The following is a 23,007-nucleotide window of genomic DNA, read 5'->3' on the forward strand; positions in this document are numbered from 1 at the left end:
TGAAAGAAATAGATGGTGCCTGGCTACCACCAATGACTGCCCTGACAGGGAACACAACAGAGAATCCCTGATGGAGCAGAAGAAAAGTGGGATGGAGACCTCAAATTCTAGTGAAATGACCAGACTTAATGGTCTGACTGAAACTGGAGGTACCCCAGAGGTCATGGCCCTGGACTCTTTGTAAAATGATACTGATGAGGAGTGAGCTTCTTAGCTCAAGTAGATACATGAGACTATGTGGGCAGCTTCTGTCTAGAGGCGAGATGAGAAGGCAGAGGGCGACAGGAACTGGTTGAATGGACACAGGAAATCCAGGGTGGAGAGAAGGAGTATGCTGTCACATTGTAGAGAGAGCAACTAGGGTCACATAACAATGTGTGTAAAAGTTTTTGTATGAGAAACTGACTTGAATTGTAAACTCTCACTTAAAGCCCAATTAAAAAAAAAATTTTTTAAATCTGGAAGAAAAAAAATAAAGTAAATGTGTTGCCCCCAGCCCCAAAGCTTATATTTTGAGATTAACCAGCCCTCTGGTATTAATTTAATTACCAGGCTGACAGGTGAGCAGGTATTATCAGACTGCTGCACAGGTGAGCAGTTAGGGGAGGATATCGAGATTTTGAAGTCATCAGAGGGTATTGATAAGTGTGACTTTCTAATAAAGTAGATCTGAGGACCAAGCTTTCAGGATTAAAAAGTCCATCAGCTGAGCTTTGGGAGTGATGGGGATGTTAAGCAGATGGAGAAACGGAGGCAGTGAAAATTTTTAAAAGGAAGGAGAGCAGCAGATAAATACAGCATTATAGAATCCATGGGAGAAGAACAGAAGTGAGGAGCATGTGAGATGCCATTAAAACCCCATAGAAACAACTATAAAATGTTTTTCCAGTCAAAAGGAAAAACACAAGGAAATTGAAACATCAAAAATAAAAATTCTTAGAAGTCTGAAATCATTGTACCCTTGAGCTTAACTTGGACTGAAAAACAAACACATCATATTCCTTTTCACTGTCTGCTATGACTGTACATGTCAGTCTCAGACTGCTGTGAGCTTTCTTTATCAACAACCAGAGAACTTGCTTGCCTGTAGCAACCCCTGCCTAAGATGCTAAAAAAAAAAAAAAAAATGCACCTGAGTAGAGGCTCCTTCCAGAATGTCAGAAACAAGCAGTACAGCTAATGTAGCACTTGTGGTGGAAAGAGCATGGGTTTTGGAGTCATATGTGGCCAGGGTCTAATCCGGACCTCAGCTCTTCCTCACAGCTTTAAGCAAGTTCTCTGGCTTGCTTGTAAAAAAAAAAAAAAAGGGGGGGGTCCGGGGGGGAATCGTATGGCAGAAAGCACCCAGCACATTGTAGGTGTTCAATAGGTGTTGATTTTCTTCCTTTTTCTTAGCTTTCTTGTTTGTTCCTGACTGTTGTGTATACTAAGAGATTTTTCTTCAGATTTGTGTTAATGAAAAACTCAAAGTCATACTTTAAAAAGCCGCTGTTTTCATGGAGGCTATTTCATTCCTGCCTGGAGATCTACTGTGTTACAAGTGGCATGGTACAGTGTAGCTCACTGGACTTTGGGCCAAGACCCCAAGGGTTGTGTGTGTGGCCACTGAACTAGTTTGTTGCTCTGGACCTCAGTCTCCTCTTTGTAAAATGGATAGATGATTGCCAAGGTCTCTTTATGAACTGTGATTTAATGAGTGTATCATTTGTTATGACAAGACATGAAGATTTTTTAAAATAAATATCTCACATATCTACAGCTCAGCTATGTCCTGTAAGCACACAAATCAAAAACACAGCCAAGAGGAAGGGAGTAGACTAAAGAGGTATCACAGAGTCTGTATGTTTTGCTCGTAGGGAGCCCTCCAAGGCAGCACTTCTTATACGTCTAAAAGCTTAGCGAGCTAGTTTCCAAGTCCCTAGAAGCTTAACCACCTAGAGAAGGTTGTTGGCACATAGCATACTAACCATTGTAAGAATTCTCAGGGGATAACCTCATAGCCTGGGATCAAGAGATAGGGATGGAGAGAACCAGGGTACAGAAAGCAGAACCTTAGTTTAGAGATTGGCATGCCTCATTAGGCCTTTAGGTCATAGCTATGTAACTATATAGTCTGTGTTGTTATTGTTGTTGTTAGGTTACTGTTGAATTGATTTGGTCTCCCCTCACGTGTGCAGAGTAGAACTGCTCCATAGGGTTTTCAAAGCCGTGACCTATCAGAACAGATCACCACACCTGTCTTCTGAAGTGCTTCTGGGTGGGTTCCAAACGCCAGCCTTTCAGTTAGTAGTCCACCTCTTAGGTGTTAGCACCACCCAGGGACTCCATATAGTCTATAGTTATCACTGTAAGAGTTGATATTCATAATTCTGACTTTGAGTCATTTGGAAAGGGATAAGGGAGAAGTAAATGTGAAGTCTATTTTAGAAAGATTTCTATCACAAACAGTCAAAAAGAAAAAAAAAAAAGAGCTTCCAAGAATAAACCCTTGGCTATCTGGAAAGCTTAACCATCAGGAATGGTTTACTGAGTGTGAATATGCCTCTCTTAACACTGTGCCAACACCTTGACTTGAAAATGATCCTGTTCCTTTAATTTTGGATGAACAAGCCAAGCAACCCGTTTAAATCAGGGGCTTGCCTCAGCATGCTCATTTCAGGTTTATACAGTTTAATCTCTTTAATTTGAGTGAGTTCGATATGAGAATAATGTGACAGTTTGAGCACATAATTTTAGACAGCAATCATACCTTTATCTCAAATGAAATTTCTAATTGGAATTGCTATTAAGGAAGAACATTAATTTCTGTTCCCTCCATTGTACCCCTTCCCATTCTTGCAGAATAACAATAGCTAAGGAGCCGGCCAAAAAAATCAAAATAACAAAACAAAAACTAGATAATTCACAGATCAAATGGGCAATCCTTAAACATACAAAAGTTGATTATATTTCCAGTCTTCTCTTGCAAAGAACAAAACCACTCTCAAGTAGTTCTCCAAAAAAAGAAAAAGCCTTCGCCTTCAATGAAACAGCTATGAGAATGGGGAGGATATTACATTATCAAAGCACGAAAGAAAACCGATCAGGTTTTCATCAGGCTTCCTCTCTAGTCATATGTTTTCTCGTCTGTGGTCAAACTTTGCTGCAGGACCCCATTGGAGTTTAGAGTCTCCAGAGCTATGATATTTTTATATGGAGGAAGAAGATTGTAGAATTAAAAGTGAAGAGTTCCTCCAGACTCCCACATTTGCCTCAAATAAAAAGGTGGACAAGACTAAGTTGGGCGCTTCATTGAAAACTCATGGCTACTTTTAATCTTTGGGTTGTATATCTTCAGCTGGGAGTCTGGTTGGAAAAGGAAATTATATAGACTCAGGTTTTGGGTGTTTTTTTTTAATTGCTTCTAAGAGAAAAGTGAGTAATAATAGGTCCCACTTTTGAATACCTGCTATGTGCCAAGTAGTCTACATATATGCATTATGTCTTATAAACCACCCAACAACCTTGCAGGGTAGGTATTATCCAGTTCTAAAGATGAGACAACTTCGGCTTGAGGACTTCAGTTTAAAGTTGCCTGCGGTCACGCCTGTAGTAACTAGCAGAATAGGAATCAAGCCCAGATCTGTCAGATTCCTAAGACCATATTCTTTCCACTATACTGCCCTGTTCTTGCATTCCTTTAGGTTCCAACCTTTATTTATTGAGAACTTTTCTTATGCCAGACACTGTACTGTTTGCTTTACCTGCTTTATTTTCAGCCCTAAAGAATAGAGTTACTCCAGTTTTATGGATTCTCTAATCTGGATTTATACTGTGCTGACAGGATTTACATTATAGGAAAATTTCTGCCCCACTGGAATCGTGGTGTCGGATAGTGCCCCTAGAAATGTTTAGGGGTGACATTGCTCACAGAACAGTGTCCACACCCCTTTGCTTTGTGTTCAGAACTCTCCATAGTTTGACATCTTTACCCAGAGCCTCTCTGTACCAGCATTCTATCCCTGCTCAATACTGTTCCTTCTGCTTAGAATTTTCTTGCCTTTCTCCCTCCCTTCCCAGTTGTAACCCTTTTATTGCAATTGCCATCAATATCTTAGTCATCTTTCAAGGCCCTCCTCAAAACCACCTCATCTAGTAAGCCTTAGAAGCCCTTAGATGGAGTGTATGGCATGACCCTGGTGGTTAGTGCCTCTGTGATGGCCCTTACCATCGTCTCCCTCCCCAGGAACAGTGAAGGCTCAGCATACACGAGCACTGGGCCTTACTTAGCTTCACTTCCCTAGAGTCTGGCACATAGTAGATGCTTGGGAAATGTTTGTCAAATTGCATACATGTTGTTGTTGTTGTTGTTTTTCTAGTATATAAAGCGGATAAGTAGATCCTTATAAAAAAAAAAAAAAACTAGATTAGTTTGAGCAATTGTGTGTGTGTGTGTGTGTGTGTGTGTGTGTTAGGTGAAAGTTTACAGATCAAGGTAATTTCTCATTCAAATATTTATACACATATTGTTTTGTGATGTTGGTTGCAATCTCCACAATGTGACAGACCCTTCCCCTTTCCACCTTGGGTTCCCTGTGTCCATTTGTCCAGTGCCTTTCTCTTCCTGCCTTCTTACCTTGGTTTTGCACGGGAGTTGCCCATTTGTTCTCATATATTTGATTGAACTAAGAAGCATGTTTCTCACATGTGTTATTGTTTCTTTTATAGGCCTGTCTAATCTTTGTCTAAAGAGTGGGCTTTGGCAGTGGTTTCAGTTTTGAGTTAACAGAGTGTCTGGAGGCCATAATCTCGGGGATTCCTTCAGTCTCTGTCAGACCAGTAAGTCTGGTCTTTTTTGTGAATTTGAATTCTGTTCTACATTTTTCTCCTGATCTGTCCAGGAATCTCTGTTGTGATCCCTGTCAGAGTGATAGGTCGTGGTAGCCGAGCACCATCTAGTTCTTCTGGGCTCAGGCTGGTAGATGCTCTGGTTTGTGTGGTCCTTTAGTCCTTTGGGCTAATATTTTCCTTGTATCTTTGGTTTTCTTCATTCTCCTTTGTTTCAGATGGGATAGGACCAATGGATATATCTTGGATGGCCACTCAAGCTTTTAAGACCCTAGACGCTACTCACCAAAGTGGGATGTAGAGCATTTTCTTTATGAACTGTGTCATGCCAATTGACCTAGATGTCTTCTGAGACCACGATCCCCAGCCCCAGCCCCAGCAACTCAGTTCCTTAAGGTGTTTGGATGTGTCTAGGAAACCTCTATGCCTTTGCTTTGTTCAAGTTGTGCTGACTTCCCCTTTTATTGTTATGTTTTCTTTTCCTTCACCCAAGATGAGTTTGAGGAATTTTTTTTTTCTTCATAAATCCATGTTAGTCATCCTTTGCATTGAGGTAATCACAATATTTGCAAATCTGTACCTGACTGGTTTGCTCTTAATTTTTGGAGACTGGAATGTAAACTGACCAGTCTGTAATTTTCAGTGTCAATCCCCTACTCTAACCAGAGATGATTCACTTGTCCTTTTCCTTCTCATTTGCTACATCTGGCACATTGTCCATCAATTTTTGAAATTAAAAGCTTGTGACTCTTTAAAGACTTTGCCCAGTTTTTAAGTGCCAAGGAGTTTGCATTTAAATATATTTTAATTTATTTAAGGATTCTTTTAATCAAGATCTTCCCTAATTTAGCCAGATTTCTTTTTTAGTTTTCCCAGGGCAGGAGTTTATTTATTGTGACTAAATTCTTTTTAAAGATAGAAGTTAAAACAGTACAAAATGCTGTTTATGGTGTTTGCTCTTGCTAGATTTCTTTCTGCATCAAATGAAAGCATGTTTATTTTTCTCCTTTTTTACATGTCAAGAGCAGTCAGCATTTCCAAACTTTTATGATATGTGCCTCTCTCCATCACTAAATATGTGTTGGCTACCCACTGTGTGTCCAGCCCAGTGCTACCCATGTGGAGGAAATAAAATAAAGGCAAGTGCTTGTTAGCAATCCAACTGGGAGAAAGTGCCAAGTGACAGAGCAGGCAAGGAAGAATTCTGGGAAGAAGGGGGGGACTTGAACTGTGCCACAGAGTTGGGAGCAATAGTAGGCTGAAGGGACTAATAAGGAGCCAAGCCTGAAATAAAAGTGTTGGAGCAGCAAGGGGCCAGAACCAAGTGGGAAACATATCCAGAGGACACAGAAACCAGATAGTGTAGCAAGGCAGGCAACACAAAAGTCAGCAGATGGTCCAGCTCCAGTAAGTGAGGATCCTCAGTTCTATCCAGAGGCACCTCAGAAGAAGGACCTGGCAGTTTACTTCCAAAAAATCAGCCATCGAAAGTCCCGTGGAACAGAGTTCTACTTTGACACACATGGGATCACCGTGAGTTGAAGCCAGTTTGACAGCAATGGTTTGGTTTGGGCTTTGGTTTGTTTTGTTTGCCCTTAAGGAGCTCAGAGTCCTTTGCAGTGATTCCTACCTGGGGAGGCCTATCAGAAGCACTTGAGGTGCATTTTCAGAAATTAGAGGTCGGGAATGGGACCTATGCATCTGCAATGTCAAACTCCATGGTGATGTTGATGGTCATTTCCAGCTGAAATCCTGTGATCTCGTTGAGGGGGACGGAGGAACATAGCTGATTTATTCTGGGTTTGTTTATGTGGACAGAGTGAGAGAACCTTGGCTCTTCACTGGCCAACACTATGACATCCTTTTCATACTGAGATTCTTCTTAGAGTTTTCTATGAATGTCTTATTGGATGTTGCCATGATTAATTTCTGTCTATAACGTGCTTCAAAAGTAAATGCAAAACAAAATGTGAGCAAAGGCCAGATATCCTATAAATTCAACTTTCCAGAACAGATATAAACCTGGAAGAAACCAGCCAAACAACAACAAACAACAAGAAGAAACAGTCTCTGAACTGTCCCTGAGGAAAGTATCCCAGAGCTCACGTTGCACCCATTCACTGTAGTGGAGTACCCCACCCTGCTCTGGTCAAGGGATGCACAGTCAGCCCAGTCTTGCTCCTCAGAAGCTCAGACACATGTAGAATGAAGTAGATGAAAGAAAGAGGCAAGAAAGAAGAGGTTGCATTAGAATTGGCCTTGGTGAGAAATGTCCAAGGAAAAAGGAGCTGGCCAGGGAAAGGAAACAGAAATAAACTAAGTTCCTAGTCAGGAGTTAAATTGCTTGTCACACCCCAGTAGCCGTGGAGACATCAACTCTTAACAGCTGGACAGTTAGGGGGTGTGGGCCCTCGGGTAGGAGGTGTTTGTGAAGGCCCATTAAGTATAATAATTTTTTTAACTGTTAAAACATTCTCTGTATCTAATTCCAACTTTATAGTAGAGTACAGGAAGATGCTTCCGAAACAAACAGAACATTTGTTTCAGTACATGTCTTTAAATGATAGACTTACAAGTATGTAAACAACTATATAATAAAGTTTCCAGACTTTGCCTGTAAGAAATCAGGCAGATTTTACCATAAGCAATAAACAACTCCAAGCCTTCAAGATAGTTTATATGGCTTCAGTAGCATGGCAGTAAACTTTTATCAAACAAACCAAAAACTTTGCTGTTTGTATGCTGCAACATGGCGGGTGGGGCGGGAGGAGGGAATATAAACACAATGGAATCACAAGTCAATATAACTGAAGGGAAAATAAAGTTGTAATCAATATAATCAGAAATTGGCAAATTGAAGAGGAATGGCATTGTGTTCATTGTCAAAAAGAACATTTCAAGATCTATTCTGAAGTACAACGCTCTCAGTGATAGGATAATGTGCATACACCTACAAACCCATTAAAGCCATTGCCGTCAAGTTGATTCCTACTAATAGCAACCCTATAGGACAGAGTAGAATTGCCCCATAGAGTTTCCAACGAGCGCCTGGTAGATTTGAACTGCCAACCTTTTGTTTAGCAGCTGTAGCTCTTAGCCACTGCACCACCAGGGTTTCCTACACCTACAAGGAAGGCAATTAATACGACTGTTATTCAAATTTATGCACCAACCACTAACACCAAAGTTGAGGAACATGAAGATTTTTACCAACTTCTACAGTCTGAAATTGATCAAGATGCATTGATGATTACTAGCGATTGAAATGCAAAATTTGGAAATGAAGAAGAATCAGTAGTTGGAAAATATGACCTTGGTGATAGAAACCACACAAAAGGTATCATGATAGAATTTTGCAAGACCAATGACTTATTCATTGCAACTGCTTTTTTTCAACAACATAAACAGTGACTGTACACATGGACCTCACCAGATAGAATACACAGGAATCAAATTTACTATATCTGTGGAGAGAGACAATAGAGAAGCTCAATATCATCAGTCACAACAAGGCTAGGGGCCAATTGTGGAACAGACTATCAGTTGCTCATATGCAAGTTCAAGTTGAAGCTGAAGAAAATTAAAACAAGTCCCCAAGAGCCAAAATATGACCTTGTAGATTTGGAGACCATCTCAAGAGTAGATTTGACACATCGAACACTAATGATCAATTAACGAAGTTGTGGGATGACATCAAGAACATAATACATGAAGAAAGAAAAACGTTATTAAAAAGACAGGAAAGAACGAAGAGACTAAAATGGATGTCAGAAGAGACTCTGAAATTTGTTTTTGAACATAGAATAGCTAAAGCCGATGGAAGAAATGATGAAGTAAAAGAGCTGAACAGAAGATATGAGAGGGCAGCTTGAGAAGACAAAGTATTATAATATATTATAAAGTATTAAAGTATTTATTTATTATTAAAAAAGACATGGAGTTAGAAAACCTAAAGAGAAGAACATAATCAGCATTTTTCAAGCTGAAAGAACTGAAGAAAAAATGCAAGCCTCGAGTTTCAATTTTGGAAGATTCTGTGGACAAAATATTGAATGACACAGGAAGCATCAAAAGAAGATGGAAGGAATATACAGAGGCACTATACCAAAAAGAATTGGTCAACATTCAGCTGTTTCAGGAGGCAGCAAATGATCAAGAACTGATAGCATTGAAGGAAGAAGTCTCAGGTGCTCTGAAGGCGTTGGTGAAAAACAAGACTCCAGGAATTGACAGAATACCAATTGAGATGTCTCAGCAAACAGATGGCAGCACTGGAGGTGCTCACTTATCTGTACCAAGAAATTTGGAACACCTGGCCAACCAACTGGAAGAGATCCATACTTGTGCCCATTCCAAAGAAAGGTGATCCAACAGAATTAGAAAATTATTGGACAGTGTCATTAATATCGGAAACCCTGGTGGCGTAGTGGTTAAGTGCTATGGCTGCTAACCAAAGGGTCGGCAGTTCGAATCCACCAGGTGCTCCTTGGAAACTCTATGGGGCAGTTCTACTCTGTCCTATAGGGTCGCTACGAGTTGGAATCGACTCAATGGCACTAGGTTTGGGTTTTGGTTTTATCATTAATATCACATGCAAGTAGAATTTTGCCAAAGATCATACAATGTACTGTTGTAGGAGTACATTGACAGGGAACTTCCAGAAATTCCAGCCAGATTCAGAAGAGGACTAACATTGGAACAAGGGATATCATTGCTGATGTCACATGAATCTTGGCTGAAAGCAGAGAATACCAGAAAGAAGTTTGCCTGTGTTTTATTGACTACACAAAGGCATTCGACTGTGTGTGTCATAACAAATTATGGACAACACTGAGAAGAATGGGAATTCAAGAATACTTAATTGTGCTCATAAGGAACCTGTACATAGATCAAGAGGCAGTCGTTTGAATAGAATAAGGGGATACTGCGTGGTTTAAAGTCAGGAAAGGTGTGTGTCAGGTTTGTATCCTTTCACCATACTTATTCAATCTGTATGCTGAGCACATAATCCAAGAAGCTGGACTACATGAAGAAGAATGCAGCATCAGGATTGGAGAAAGACTCATTAACAACATGTGTTATACAGATGACACAACCTTGCTTGCTGAAAGTGAAGAGGACTTGAAGCACTTACTGATGAAGATCAAAGGCCATAGCCTTCAGTATGGGGTATACCTCAACGTAAAATAAAAATCCTCACAACTGGACCAATAAGCAGCATCATGATTAATGGAGAAAATATTGAAGTTGTCAAAGATTTCATTTCATTCGTATCCACAGTCAATGCCCATGGAAGCAGCAGTCAAGAAATCAAACAAGGTATTGCACTGGGCAAATCTGCTGCAAAAGACCTCTTTAAAGTGTTGAAAAGCAACGATGTCACTTTGAGGGCTAAGGTACACCTGACCCAAGCCATGATATTTTCAATCTCCTCATATGCATGCAAGAGCTGGAAGGAAGACTGAAGGGCATGGGTAGGGGAAGAGAACTAACATTTATTTAGTTAAATTTTTGTTTGAGGTGCTCTGGTGGTGCAATGGTTAAGTGCTTGGCTACTAACGAAACAGTCAATGGTTCAAACCCACCAGCTGCTCTGTGGAAAAAAGATGTGTTAGTCTGCTTCTGTAAAGATTATAGCCTAGGAAACCCTATGGGGCAGTTCTACTCTGTCACATTGGGTCGCTATGAGTCTGAATTGTCTCAGTGGCACACAACGGGTTTTTGTTTAATCCTTTCAATGACCTTGTTGTGGATTGAATTGTGTCTTCCAAAAAGATATGTTGTGGTCCCACCTCCGCCTCCCGAACCAGTGAACACAACCTTGTTTGAAAACAGGGTCTTTGGAGATGTTATCTTTTAACCTAACATGAGGTCATACCACAATAGGGTGGGTCCTAATCCCATCCAAGTGATGTTTTTATAAAAGAGGAGAGACACAGACAGAGGAAAGATGGCCATGTAACGATGGATCTACATGCCAAGGAATGTCTGGGACTACCAGAAGCTGAGAGAGACAAGAAGGGATATTCCCCTAGAGACTTCAGAGAGAACATGGTCCTGCTGACATCCTGAATGCAGACTATAATCTCCAGAACTGTGAGGCAATGAATTCCTGTCCTTATATGCCACCCACTTTGTGGTATTTTGTTATGGCACCCTGGGAAACTAATGGAGTCCCTGGGTGATGTAAACCGTTAATGCGCCGGACTGCTAACCCTAAGGTTGGTGATTCAAGACACCTCAGAAGAGAAAGGCCTGGTGATCTACTTCTGAAAAATCAGGCATTGAAAACCCTATAGAGTACAGTTCTACTCTGAAACACTTGTGTTTGCCATGAGTTAGAGTTTACTCGATGCCACCTGGTTTGGTTAGGAAACTAAGACAAACTCTGTGAGATAAGAATTATTATCCTCATTTTGCAGGTGAGAAAATTAGGATTCAAAAAGGTAAAATATATTGCTTAAAGTCTCACCACTGGTAAATGGCGAAGCCAGGATTTGAACTTAGTTTTATCTGACTCCAAAGACTGTGCCTTTTTCTACCATACCATGCTATCTCCCTCCTTATTAGGATTTTTGACATTTACAAAAAAACCAAGAAGTTTCAGGCTTTGGTTTGGTAACATTAAAACCCTAAAGGTAATCTGTTTTCATAATCAGATCACACAAAAAATATTGAAAAGTTGAATGCAGACTTCTAGGTATTGATAAATTAGTTTAACAAAATCTGGTTAATATTTAATGTCCCCTTATCACTTGGAAACCGTGGTGGTGTAGTGGTTAAGTGCTAAGGCTACTAACCAAAAGGTCGGCAGTTCACATCTGCCAGGCACTTCTTGGAAACTATGGGGCAGTTCTACTCTGTCCTACAGGGTTGCTATGAGTCAGAATTGACTCGACGGCAGTGGGTTTGATTTTTTTGGTTTTAAATGGGAGTCCCTGGTGGCACAAATTGTTAGGTGCTCAACCACTAATCAAATGGTTGGCAGTTCAAACCTGCCAAGAGGTGCCTCAGGAGAAAGGCCTGACGATCTGCTTTCAAAAGGTCACAGCCTTGAAAGCCTTATGGAGCACAGTTCTACTCTGCCACTCATGGGGTCACCATGAGTCAGAATTTACTCGATGGCAACTATTTTGATTTGGTTTTGGGGCACTTAAATGAAAGATAATAAAATGAGACATCATTTGGTTTTTAATGCCTTGAATAGAGGTACTTCTGAATTGGAAAAGTTTATATTTCTTGCAGGCAGGCATTTTGAAGTTCCAAATTTTGGGTGGTTGGTAAATATTTTGGAAAAATAGCTTGGGATGAGATGTATGCAAACTACTTTTAGGAAGAATCAACCTCTGATAGAAGGTGAGTTTACAGCAAATCAACAAGAGGTTAAAACTGCCCCATAATGAGGCCTGGAGGAACTAGAAAGGCCTAAGAGGAATGAAAATGGTAACATAACCACAACCACCACAAAATGAATCCAGGGGCATCTTCCTACTAACCCAGGAACACAGGGAAAAAGGAGAGGAGTATATAGCTTGGAAGGTTTAGAGAGATGAAATAATGGCTGACTTGTAAGTAATGATGAAAATATTTGATGATGTGACTCCCAGAGAACCAATTATGGTTAACCCCTCATTTGTTTGGCATTTTGAAGGATTGAACTATCCCACACAACTGAATTTTCCAGACAACTAAAATTTTCCTGTTTATGTGCCTTGAATGTTTTTTAACCAATGCTTGGTGGAAATATTTCTGAAATTGATTATACAATTATCTTGCCTTCTTGAACAGAAGCTGCAATAAATAAATCAGCATTTCCTTGGATGCCTTTGATTGCAAGTATGAGAAGACTTGATTAAAAGAGGTTCCCACATAACAATAAATCCAGAGGTAGGCAGTTCCAGGAATGATGAATTAGGCAGCTTGGTGACATCAGGATCTGGGTTGCCTTCTCTGTAGTTTTTTTTTTTTTTTTTTCTACTTTCCCTTCATGGTCACAAGATGAGTGCCAGAGCTCTAAGCCTCAAGAACTCACATGATAAAATCCAAGGCAACAATGAAGTAGGGGGCTCCTCCTTACATGTGTCTTTATTCAGAGAGGGAAATATTTCTCAGAAGACCCCTAGCTGACTTCCCCTTGAATTGCATTGGGAGAATTGAGTCACATTTCCATGTGTTGGTTTTAGGGAAGGGCAGGAGAGTGAGTGAGTGAATATCCAGCATTTTCAGACCCTGCATGCAGTGGGAGGGAAGGCTCTGCCCATGAAAAATGAGAATGGCACTTCGGTAGGCCTCCAGCAGTGTCTGCCATGGCTGCCAAGATTGGGGGCGAACGTCACATTCCATGTGGTAGTAGCCTGAGGGGTCATTAGACATATAGAGCTTTTTGTCCCTGAAAGCTCCCAGTGGCCCCACACTTGGGATTCTTTATGACCTCCTAAGTCTGCCTTTATTTATTATTCCTTCTCCTTCCTTCGTGCCAGACTGTTGGTTATCACTACTTGCTGTTAATGTACCTTATCCTCACTTTGCCATAATTAGATTTTTTTTTTCCTGGAATATCATATAATCAAACTTGTTAGAATTATGCCTGAAGTGTTCAGCGTGAGTAGCTGACAGGCTGTACTGTGAATCAGATGCATAGTGTGGCATTCCTTTTGTCTGCTCAGGGTCATTTTTCCATTGTTGAGGTTTGTAGACAAGTAAGGAGTTTCTAGAGAATCTTGTGTTTTAGATACTACGTTAATGAAATTTTGAGCCCTGGCGGTGCAGTGGTTAAGAGCTCAGCCTCTAAGCAAAAGGTCAGCAATTCAAATCCATCAGCCACTCCTTGGAAACCCCATGCGGCAGTTCTACTCTGTCCTATAGGGCCTCTGTGAGTCAGAATCGACTGGACAGCAATGGGTTTTTTGGGGTTGAATGAAATTTTGTTAATGTGAAAAAGAGCAGGGGCAAGTAAGCTTATATACTAGGCAAGGTAAAACTGTCTGTCCACATGAACCTCAGCATGATTTAGAAAGAGCAGCAAAGTTTATTGGTGCATCCAGTTCCCTCCCAAAACTGTGTGTGTGGTTTTTGCGTGGAGAGGCCCACCAGGTTTGAGACTATGACCAACAGAACCTGACACTGCAGAGGCTGTCCCACACAAGGCAAGGAACAGCTGCCCCCTGGTCAGAAAGTTGGGCAAAGCTTCATTAATCCTACCCCCTTACCCAGTGAGCTCGAGCCTGTGGGTGAGTCCTGTGAACTGCCCCACTGTGCAGAATTAGAAGTGTTTGGGTGTGACTTGTTTCAACAAGCAGTTGAAGAAGTAATGCTTCAGAAATGGTTATTGAAATTCTCCTGAACAAGTAAGGACCATGTCTTCCGTGGATGGAGAGCTGACCAGCATTCAGTCTCTGGAGACAGGAAGAAGGAAATAGGAAGCAGTTGTCAAAATAATACTGACAATGAGTAATTGAAGACAAGGGGATAACTCTGCTCCAGGAATACAGATCTGAGCCCATAGCCGGGTTGGTTTCCAAGGGAGCAAAGGGTTAAAATGTTCAGTTTTGACATACCTGCATCCATGAGCCCAAACTGCTTAGGACCCAGGGTGTTCCCGCAGAACAAGTCAGTTGTTTCAAGGCCTAAGGTCGTTATTTTGCTGTGTGTCAGAGAACCATGAGCTAACTTAAAGCAAAAGTTAAATGACAGAAACTCTTAGGATAAGAAACGCACATTGTGTGTGTGTGTGTGTAAGTTTTTTTGTTTTTCCTAAGTGTGACTGATTTGATTTGTACCATTTTAATCATTCTTGCAAGAAGAATAAAAAGTATTTCTTATAACTATTTTTTATTTTTTACCCATTCTTATGTGTCGTAGTAATCTGGTGCTGCTATGCAGAAATACCACAAGTGGATGGCTTTAATGAAGAGAAACTTATTCTCTCACAGTCTAGCTAGCTAGAAGTCTGAATTCAGGGTGCCAGCTCCAGGGGAAGGCTTTCTCTCTCTGTTGGCTCTGGGGGAAGGTCCTTGTCATCAGTCTTCCCTGGTCAAGGAGCTTCTCAGCACAGGGACCCCGGGTCCAAAGGATGTGCTGTTCTCTTGGCTCTTGTTTCTTGGTTGTGTGAGGTCCCTCTGTCTCTCTGCTTGCTTCTCTGTTTCATATCTCAAAAGACATGATACCTAATCTTGTAGATTGAGTCATTCCTCATTAACATCTTAGTGGTAGGATTTACAACACATAGGAAGATCACATCAGAGGACAAATGGTGAATAATCACACAATACTGGGAATCATGGACTAGCCAAGTTGACACGTATTTTGGGGGTCACAATTCAATCCATTACGCATAAAACATTTTTTTAAAAGTCATCCTTTTGTTGACTATTGACTGATACAGACAGAATACCACTTAAGTTAAATTGAGCAAGATAGTTGTGTTTTTCTTTTCACATATGTGAATTAATATGTAGATTACCGATTTTTATTTTAGGTACTCTGACCGTTCCTGCTTCCCTAAGAATCCAGCCACTGTGTGTACAAATAAAGTATTCGATTTTCATATTGGCTTCAACTAGTCTTTGTTAGACAGTTCTCTATGGAGAAGTAGTCATGTAATCAATACTTTTGGGGGTCATGATGCTTATCAGTATATAGCTTGGTGACTTTTTTTTTTTAAATCAGAACTGACTTGCCTTGATGTCTTGGTTATCTAGTGCTGCTGTAATAGACATACCACAAATGAATGGCTTTAACAAAGAAAAATTTATTTCCTCACAGTAAAGTAGGCTAAAAGTCCAAATTCAGGGTGTCAGCTCCAGGGGGAGGCTTTCTTTCTTTGTCGGCTCTAGAGGAATGTCCTTGTCATCAATCTTCCCCTGGACTAGGAGCTTTTTCTCGCAGGAACCCCAAGTCCAAAGGACAGGCTCTGCTCCCAGCACTACTTTCTTGGTGGTATGAGGTCCCCCGTCTCTCTGCTTGTTTCTCTGTCTTATATCTCATAAGAGGCTGCCCAAAGACGCGATCCAGTCTTGTAGATTGAGTCCTGCCTCACTAACACAACTGCTGCCTATCCCTCCTCATTAACATCATAGAGGCAGGATTTACGACACGCAGGAAAATCACATCAGATGACAAAATGGTGGACAATCACACAATTCTGGGAATCATGGCCCAACCAAATTGATACACATATTTTTGGGGACACAGTTCAATCCATAACACTTGGTAAATAAATTTGTATTCACATTTTGAATTATTTCTGATGCTAATTGTCACTTAGTAGGTCAAAGAGGATGGTTCAGAACTAAGTGAAAAAAAAATCATTTTTTCAGTGTATCGAAGTACTAATACAATAATACTAATTTTATACAAAACAAAATAACAAGAGAAAACTGTAATGCATTCCAAAGCCCAAAAAGCTTGAAAAACACACAGGCTGTGGTGTTATCTGCATTGCTTTTGACATTAAATGGTGGCTGTATTTGCTTTATATTTGTAAATTATTGCCATTGAGTTCTATTATCTAAAATTACTGCTTTTTTGAAGGAAGATTGCATGTTAAATACTTTTCTGCTATTGATGATTGCTTTGGGAGGTTAATCTGAGTCTCATTTTATATTTAGAAACTTGTACATAATATAAACATAATTGAAGTCAAATTAAAGCATATGTGAATAGGCATTCTTTCCCAAAATTAATCAGAGAAAATGGAATGAGTAATAAGAAAAAAGATAAATTTAATTTTAGAAAGCAGTATTTGTTCAAACTGGCTAAAGATGGTACAGATCATGCTTTGTGTATGAAGTGATTCAAAAATGGTTTTCTGAGTTGGATTATTTATAATCTGAATTAGTCTTTTTTATCTTTTGTATTGCTCTTATATGTTATTAAATCTCTGGTTTGGGCTCAAATAGACATGTACTGAGACTGCCTTATTGAGGCACGTGGAAAGTGTGACTAAAGAGTGGACATTTGGAATCTTGCCACTTTTCTTTGGTTGCTGTAGTGTGATTCATATGTAGAAACCCCCTACAGCACTGAGTCAGTGATCAGCAAGAGGCAAATATACTCAGAGGGCTAAGAGGCCCTACCCTGGGACCATTTTTTGTTTCTTGGTATTTTTGAGTTCACACCAAAATTAACTTTTCTTTTAAGATATCACATTGAGTGGTTAGAGGGCCTAATCCAAGTCCAACACCCCCGACTGAGGTGGTAATAGAGATATAACTATCTACTAGGTTTTTTGTCATTGTTGTTTTTAAGGAGTCCTTGTGACGCAGTGGTGAAGCACTCGGCTATTAACCGAAAGGCTGACGGTTTGAATGCATCCATCACCTCCATGGGAGAAAGATCTGAGGTGGTAATAGAGATATAACTATCTACTAGGTTTTTTGTTGTTGTTGTTTTTAAGGAGTCCTGGTGACGTAATGGTTAAGCACTCCGCTGTTAACCGAAAGGTTGACGATTTGAATCCATCCATCACCTCCATGGGAGAAAGATCTGACGATTACAGCCTAGAAAACACTATGGAGCAGTTCTGCTTTGTCACACGGGGTCACTATGAATTGAAAGTCAACTCGACAGCACCTAACAACAATGTATTTTTTAATACATTTGCTTCATATAGCCAAAAAGATGAACCTTGTATACCCTTCACAATGGAGACTTTAGCTTACCAAATTGCAATTATGACATAATGTGTTAGTTGTGAGCGTCTTATACCATTATCCTCAAGAGCAGGAGGAAATGTGGCATAGAGAAGGAGCTTCAGATGTGAATCATGGGACTAACTTCGAGTCTTGCCTCTGCCTAGCTATGACATGTGCAGCTAATAAACCTCTTGGACTCTCAAGTTTGCTCATCTGTTAAAAGGAGATGGTAAAAAAAAAATAATGCTGTTTCATGGAGTTTTAAGTATCAAATTAGATGAAGTATGTAAAACTACTCTGTAAAGCTAGAAAATACTATTCACATTTTTGTTATTATTTTTGATAAATGAATGTGCCTGTTCTCTGAGAAGTAGCTATGGTAATATTCACAGAAACAGATATACTTTTCAGAATGTGCTATTAAAACAATCTATATTTTTAATATGGTTGCTTCAACTAAAAATAGCAAGTTGTTTTATTTTTAAAAATCGGATTAAAGAACCCCAAAATGAGAAAGTAACACACGTAATACATGTTAACAGCAAGGATTAGAATCAGCCTGTACGATAACAACAGCCATAGGTAGTGCTCAGATTTGTCCCTGTTGTATTCCATTAAGGTGCTCACACTGATTAAGGAAATACGATATGTGTGTGGTAACACAAATGGAAAAAACTGAAACTGCTAAGTATCAGAGCTCACTGCTTGACTGGAAGTAGAATGATAATATTTTTGTATTTTTTTCTGGTGATCCATTTGCCATTTCCTATAAAATAGAGAAAGAGTATGACTTGCCCTCTTTATCCCCTTTCCAGTCCATTTTCCAAGGACAGGCTCATTCTCGGTTCCTCCATCAAACTATAGGTGAGGGAGGTACTGCCTGGCCCTGAAGAGTTTATGGCACAATAGAGATTTCCCAGATATCTGCATGTGGGTATATGTAAAACTGCTCTGGAGCATTGAAGAAGGTAAATTCCATAGGAGAAGTTCAGATGGATGGGGGCACCCAGGGGTGCTTCGGCCCTAAACTTCTGTAACCATTTCATAGCTTTCTTTCAGCATCCACACACCATGCCTCATATTGGTTAAATTTTTCATTAATGTGTGATTTGCCTCTCTGACTAGGTTATAAACTCCTTGAAGTCAGGGAAGTCACCTTGCATTTCTTGGTCCCTCTCTCCATACCTTGTACTTAGACCTCAACCACTAATTCGTGATTCAAATAGACTCTTGTAATCTGTATTCAGATTTAGCCAGAAAAGTACCTTAAGATGTGTTTGAACCCTGAATTTGTTTCCCTTTCTTCTTTCTTTGCAGTTGACCTGCCCCTGTTTTTTCCTCGAGACCAGCCAACTCTCACATTTCAGTCCGTCTATCATTTTACCAACAGTGGACAACTTTACTCCCAGGCCCAGAAGAATTATCCATACAGCCCCAGATGGGATGGCAATGAAATGGCCAAAAGAGCAAAGTAAGTGAAGTCATTGTTATATCCAGAAAGAAACAGAAGGGAACAGTTTGTTTATCTAGCTCAGGGATCGGTAAGCTCCTACTCCAGGCCTAGTTTTATAAATAAAGTTTTATTGAACATATCCACACCCATTCCTTGACTTAATTTCTGTGACTGCTTTTACGCTACAGTGGCAGATTGAGTAGTTAGAACAGACCGTAAGGCCTGCAAAGCATAAGAAATTTGCTATTTGGCCCTTTACAGGAGAAGTTTGCCGACCCCTGATCTAGTCTAAGAAGATGCTGACCTGCATCTGAAAGTGTTTGCTTTTCCTGCTGTTTCTGTTGGTCTCAGAAATTTCCATGACTACTTTTTTTTTATATAATGGATTACAAGATTTATTAGATATCTACCTCTCTATTTAGATTAGAGAAGAAGTAGTAGAAGAAAATTAGAGCTGTGGATAAATAATGTCAATGAAAATGCTAGTAGCTACTCTCATATTTGGGGGGAGGGAATGGAAAATTTTAGATGACGATAAGCAAATAGAACTTCTGCTTAGTAGTCAGTACACGGACCCAGACCCTGGTTTTTCATATGGAACTGTAATCTCTTTGAAGGAGCAGATTGAATTATGTACATCAAGGCACCTCTGCAGTATGTACACAGCCACTGCCCACAGTAGGAGCAACATGTTCCCTGACTGAATAAATGGCTACACAGATAGCCTACAGCCAATAAAATTGCTATGGAATTTGGTAGAAGTGAAAGTTAGCTAGAGTTCAGGGTTTAGAGATATAACTCTTATTATACACGAACCTCTCTGTCAGTGTGGAAGGCTTTCACCTTAGTCATATGAAATAGGTAAATGTGGGAATATGCTGAGTGTTTTTATAGGTAAAACTTTAGTAACTAGAACAGCAGTCTTCATGAAGCAAGGCCTCCTAGAATGAAGCACCAGCAGATGAAAATCATAGTTTCCAAAAATAAATCATAGTTAGAACGGTATGTGGTTATTACTTTAGCACTCTGAACAGCCAGTGCTCACACCTGTGATACCAGCTGAAAGATGATTGGATCCAGAGATGCACACAAGCGAAGACCCACCTATGAAGAATCCTCTTCATCCATTCATTAAATATTTATTGAATGTCTGCCATGTTACAGACATTGTCCTCGGTGCTGGAGATACATGGTAAACAAATTAGGAATTGTCTTTGTCTTCATGGAGCTTGTAGCCCAGCAGGGGAGAAGAAAGCCTTTACCGCATCAGACATCTGACGGGCTTGTAGTGCCCACCTACAAAGCCTGGCCTCCCAGGTCTATAATCCTCCTGCTTCCCCTCCTCAAAACCCCTGTCTCCTCGAGTGCTTCCTGGCATCTTCTGTACTTTCTGTAGTTCAAGGCCTTCACTTTAGCAGGCTCAGGGCTCTTTTAAATGCTGACAGAGTGGCTTTTTCCAGAAGTCCAAGCCTCTTCAGATTCCTATGTGCGATCTACAGTTGTTACCTAAAACATCCATGTGCCTTCTTGTCCTGCGTTTTTGTCCATGATGCCCAAGCCTGAAATTCTTTTTAAGGAAAAGAACACACATATGCAAATGCAACTAGTAACAATGGTTAAGACGGATATATGTTGAGATGTAGTTTTTAAAAAGCACTTGTAAAGTAAGCTGTGTTTGAAAGCATTGCTGTTGTTTAATTTTCTGGGCTTGCCCCATGTATACAGAGAATCTGCTCCTAGAAGATGGGCTGGTATTTGTGGTATGTGCTGTGGAGTCTGAACCAGACGTGTCTTTGTGGTTTCCATGGCAAAGCTATCTTGGTGTGTGTGCGCGCCTGGGCGTTTTTCTTAAGCAGACATTTTAGCATGTATGAATTGAGTCTTGTAAGGAGTTGCAGACCACAAGCCGGTGATTTCAGTATAGGAATATCGTCAGTGAGGCCTGTTTATCTTCACAGATTGCTTTAGACTTTCAAGGGACACTTGCTTTATGTTAACACCAGCCTAAAGAAAACATCTGAAGTAACCTTAGAAAAAATCTGTTTTCTACTGTAGCGAAGATGAATCCATTTTAAATGTAATAAAAGAGAAAGCCAGAAGCTCATGCTAGCAAGAAGAAGCAGTTTTAAAAGCTCTGTTCTGAAAATGAACTGAGTAACTACTGTGGGCCATGTCCAAAAGCCATGTCAATGGATAAACATGGCAGAAGAAATGTCCTGCAGTGTAGACTTGAGACTGGTGGAGAGGTTGAAGAGAAAGGACTGAAAGAGAGAAAGGTCAGCTGCAGCATTCCTTACACTCCCTGTTTCTTTGTCCTGTGAAGATAGTGTGTGTACAGATTGCATAAAAGGCTATAATTCACTTGGGGAGCTCTGCCCATGACGTAAACACTCTCGCAGTTTATGAACAGCAGTAGAGCCTTTTGAGTGGAGTCAGCTGTTTATTCCCACATTATTCTAAACATGTGAACTTAGAAAAGCACTTCCTGGCACTGACCGGAGCCTTTCCTACCACATGCGCTTCTTGCTCTAGGCTGACCACAAAACCTTGTCTTTCACAAGTGAAATGCCCTTACTGGATGAGCACAGGCTTCGAGATCATGTATGCCCCAGATCCTGTTGCTAGTTTTAGTCCTATAAACTCTGTGTCCTTGGGCAGGGCTCTTAACCTCTCTGAACTTTGTGCTGTTTTACAGGACCTCACTCCTCCCAATTTGATGGGCTTCATGTGAAAGGTCAAATAAGTTACCATATGCAAGGAGTTTAGCTTATGTTCTGCCCCACAGTGCCTTTGCCCACCTTTTCCCTCGGCCCTCTCTGCCCACTGAAATCTCCTCATCCTTCAAGCTTTTTCCATGTGGCCTTCCCCATCCTTTCTACTTGCAGGCAGCTCTTTCCCTTCTGAACAGTTTTATTTGATTGTTGCTCACGTACTGCTTTGAAATCTCTCTTGTATTTTTTATCTGACTTTTCACATCTTTACCTCATTTCCGTATACATATCGTTCTTTCAAGGCAAAGGCTTTGCATATATATCCTTTTTTATTGTGACATAATTTACATATGGCAAAATTGACAGAGTTTGAGTATACATTTTGATGAATTTTGATACCCCTTTCCAGTCAGTCTTATCACCCCCAAGGCAATTGCTGTTCTGATTTCTCTTACTAGTCTCTTAGTTCTTCCTGTTCTAGATACTTCTTATAAATGGGATCATACAGGCTGTACTTGTTTGTGTCTTATTTTCATTCAACAAAAATTTTTTAGATTTATCTGTTGTGTGTTTCTTTCTTACTGCTAAGTAATATTCCGTGATATGAATATACCATAGTTTATTAATCCATTCACCTGTGCATGGACATTTTAGCTGTTTCCAGTTTTGAGCTATTATAAATAGAGCTGCTTATGAACAATTCTTTTTATAGATGTGTTTTCATTTATTTGGATAGATACCTGGGAGTGGGAATATGTGTACAATTAACTTTTTAATAGACAAACTTTTACCAAAGTGCTTGTACCATTTTACACTCGCACTAACAATATGTGATGGCTTCAGTTGTTTCATATTCTTGCCAACACTTGGTATTGTTAGCCTTTTAAATTTTATCTATTCTAAGGGGATGAAATAATATCTCATTGTGTCTTAAATTTGCATTTTCTGATGGTTAATGCTGTTGAACATCTTTTCATGTGCTTACTGGTATATCTTCTTTTGTGAAGTGTATGTTCAAATCTTGTCTATTTTTAATTGGGTTGTTTATCATTTTATTATTGAGTTTTAAGGGCTCTTTATATATTTACCAGATATATGTATTGCAAGAAAGAGCCCTGGTGGCACAATGATAAATAAACTTTTGAAAGATTGGCAGTTCAGACCCCCTCAGCAGGTCTGTGGGAGAAAGACCTGGCAATCTGCTCCTGTAAAGATTACGGCCTGGAAAATCCTATGGGAACAGTACTGCTCTAGTACATAGGGGTCACTATGAGCCGAACTCAACTCGACAGCATTTAACAGCAACAATAACGGCATGTATTGCAAATATTTTCTCCCAGTCTGTGGCTTGCCTTTTCATTTTCTTAGTCACTGTTGAGCA

General features: G+C 40.1%; 1 protein-coding gene across 2 annotated transcripts in view; it reads left to right on the forward strand.

Moving 5' to 3' along the window:
* BABAM2 (BRISC and BRCA1 A complex member 2) overlaps positions 1-23,007 on the forward strand; it is a 682,281-nt gene that overhangs the window by 617,095 nt on the left and 42,179 nt on the right. For both annotated transcript variants that reach the window (XM_023550554.2, XM_003411950.4), the window contains one exon: positions 18,780-18,933. In XM_023550554.2, the coding sequence (XP_023406322.1) occupies positions 18,780-18,933 (154 nt within the window). The remainder of the gene's footprint in view (positions 1-18,779; positions 18,934-23,007) is intronic.

The sequence above is a fragment of the Loxodonta africana genome, chromosome 12 (genome assembly GCF_030014295.1).
Source record: "Loxodonta africana isolate mLoxAfr1 chromosome 12, mLoxAfr1.hap2, whole genome shotgun sequence".
Taxonomy (NCBI): domain Eukaryota; kingdom Metazoa; phylum Chordata; class Mammalia; order Proboscidea; family Elephantidae; genus Loxodonta; species Loxodonta africana.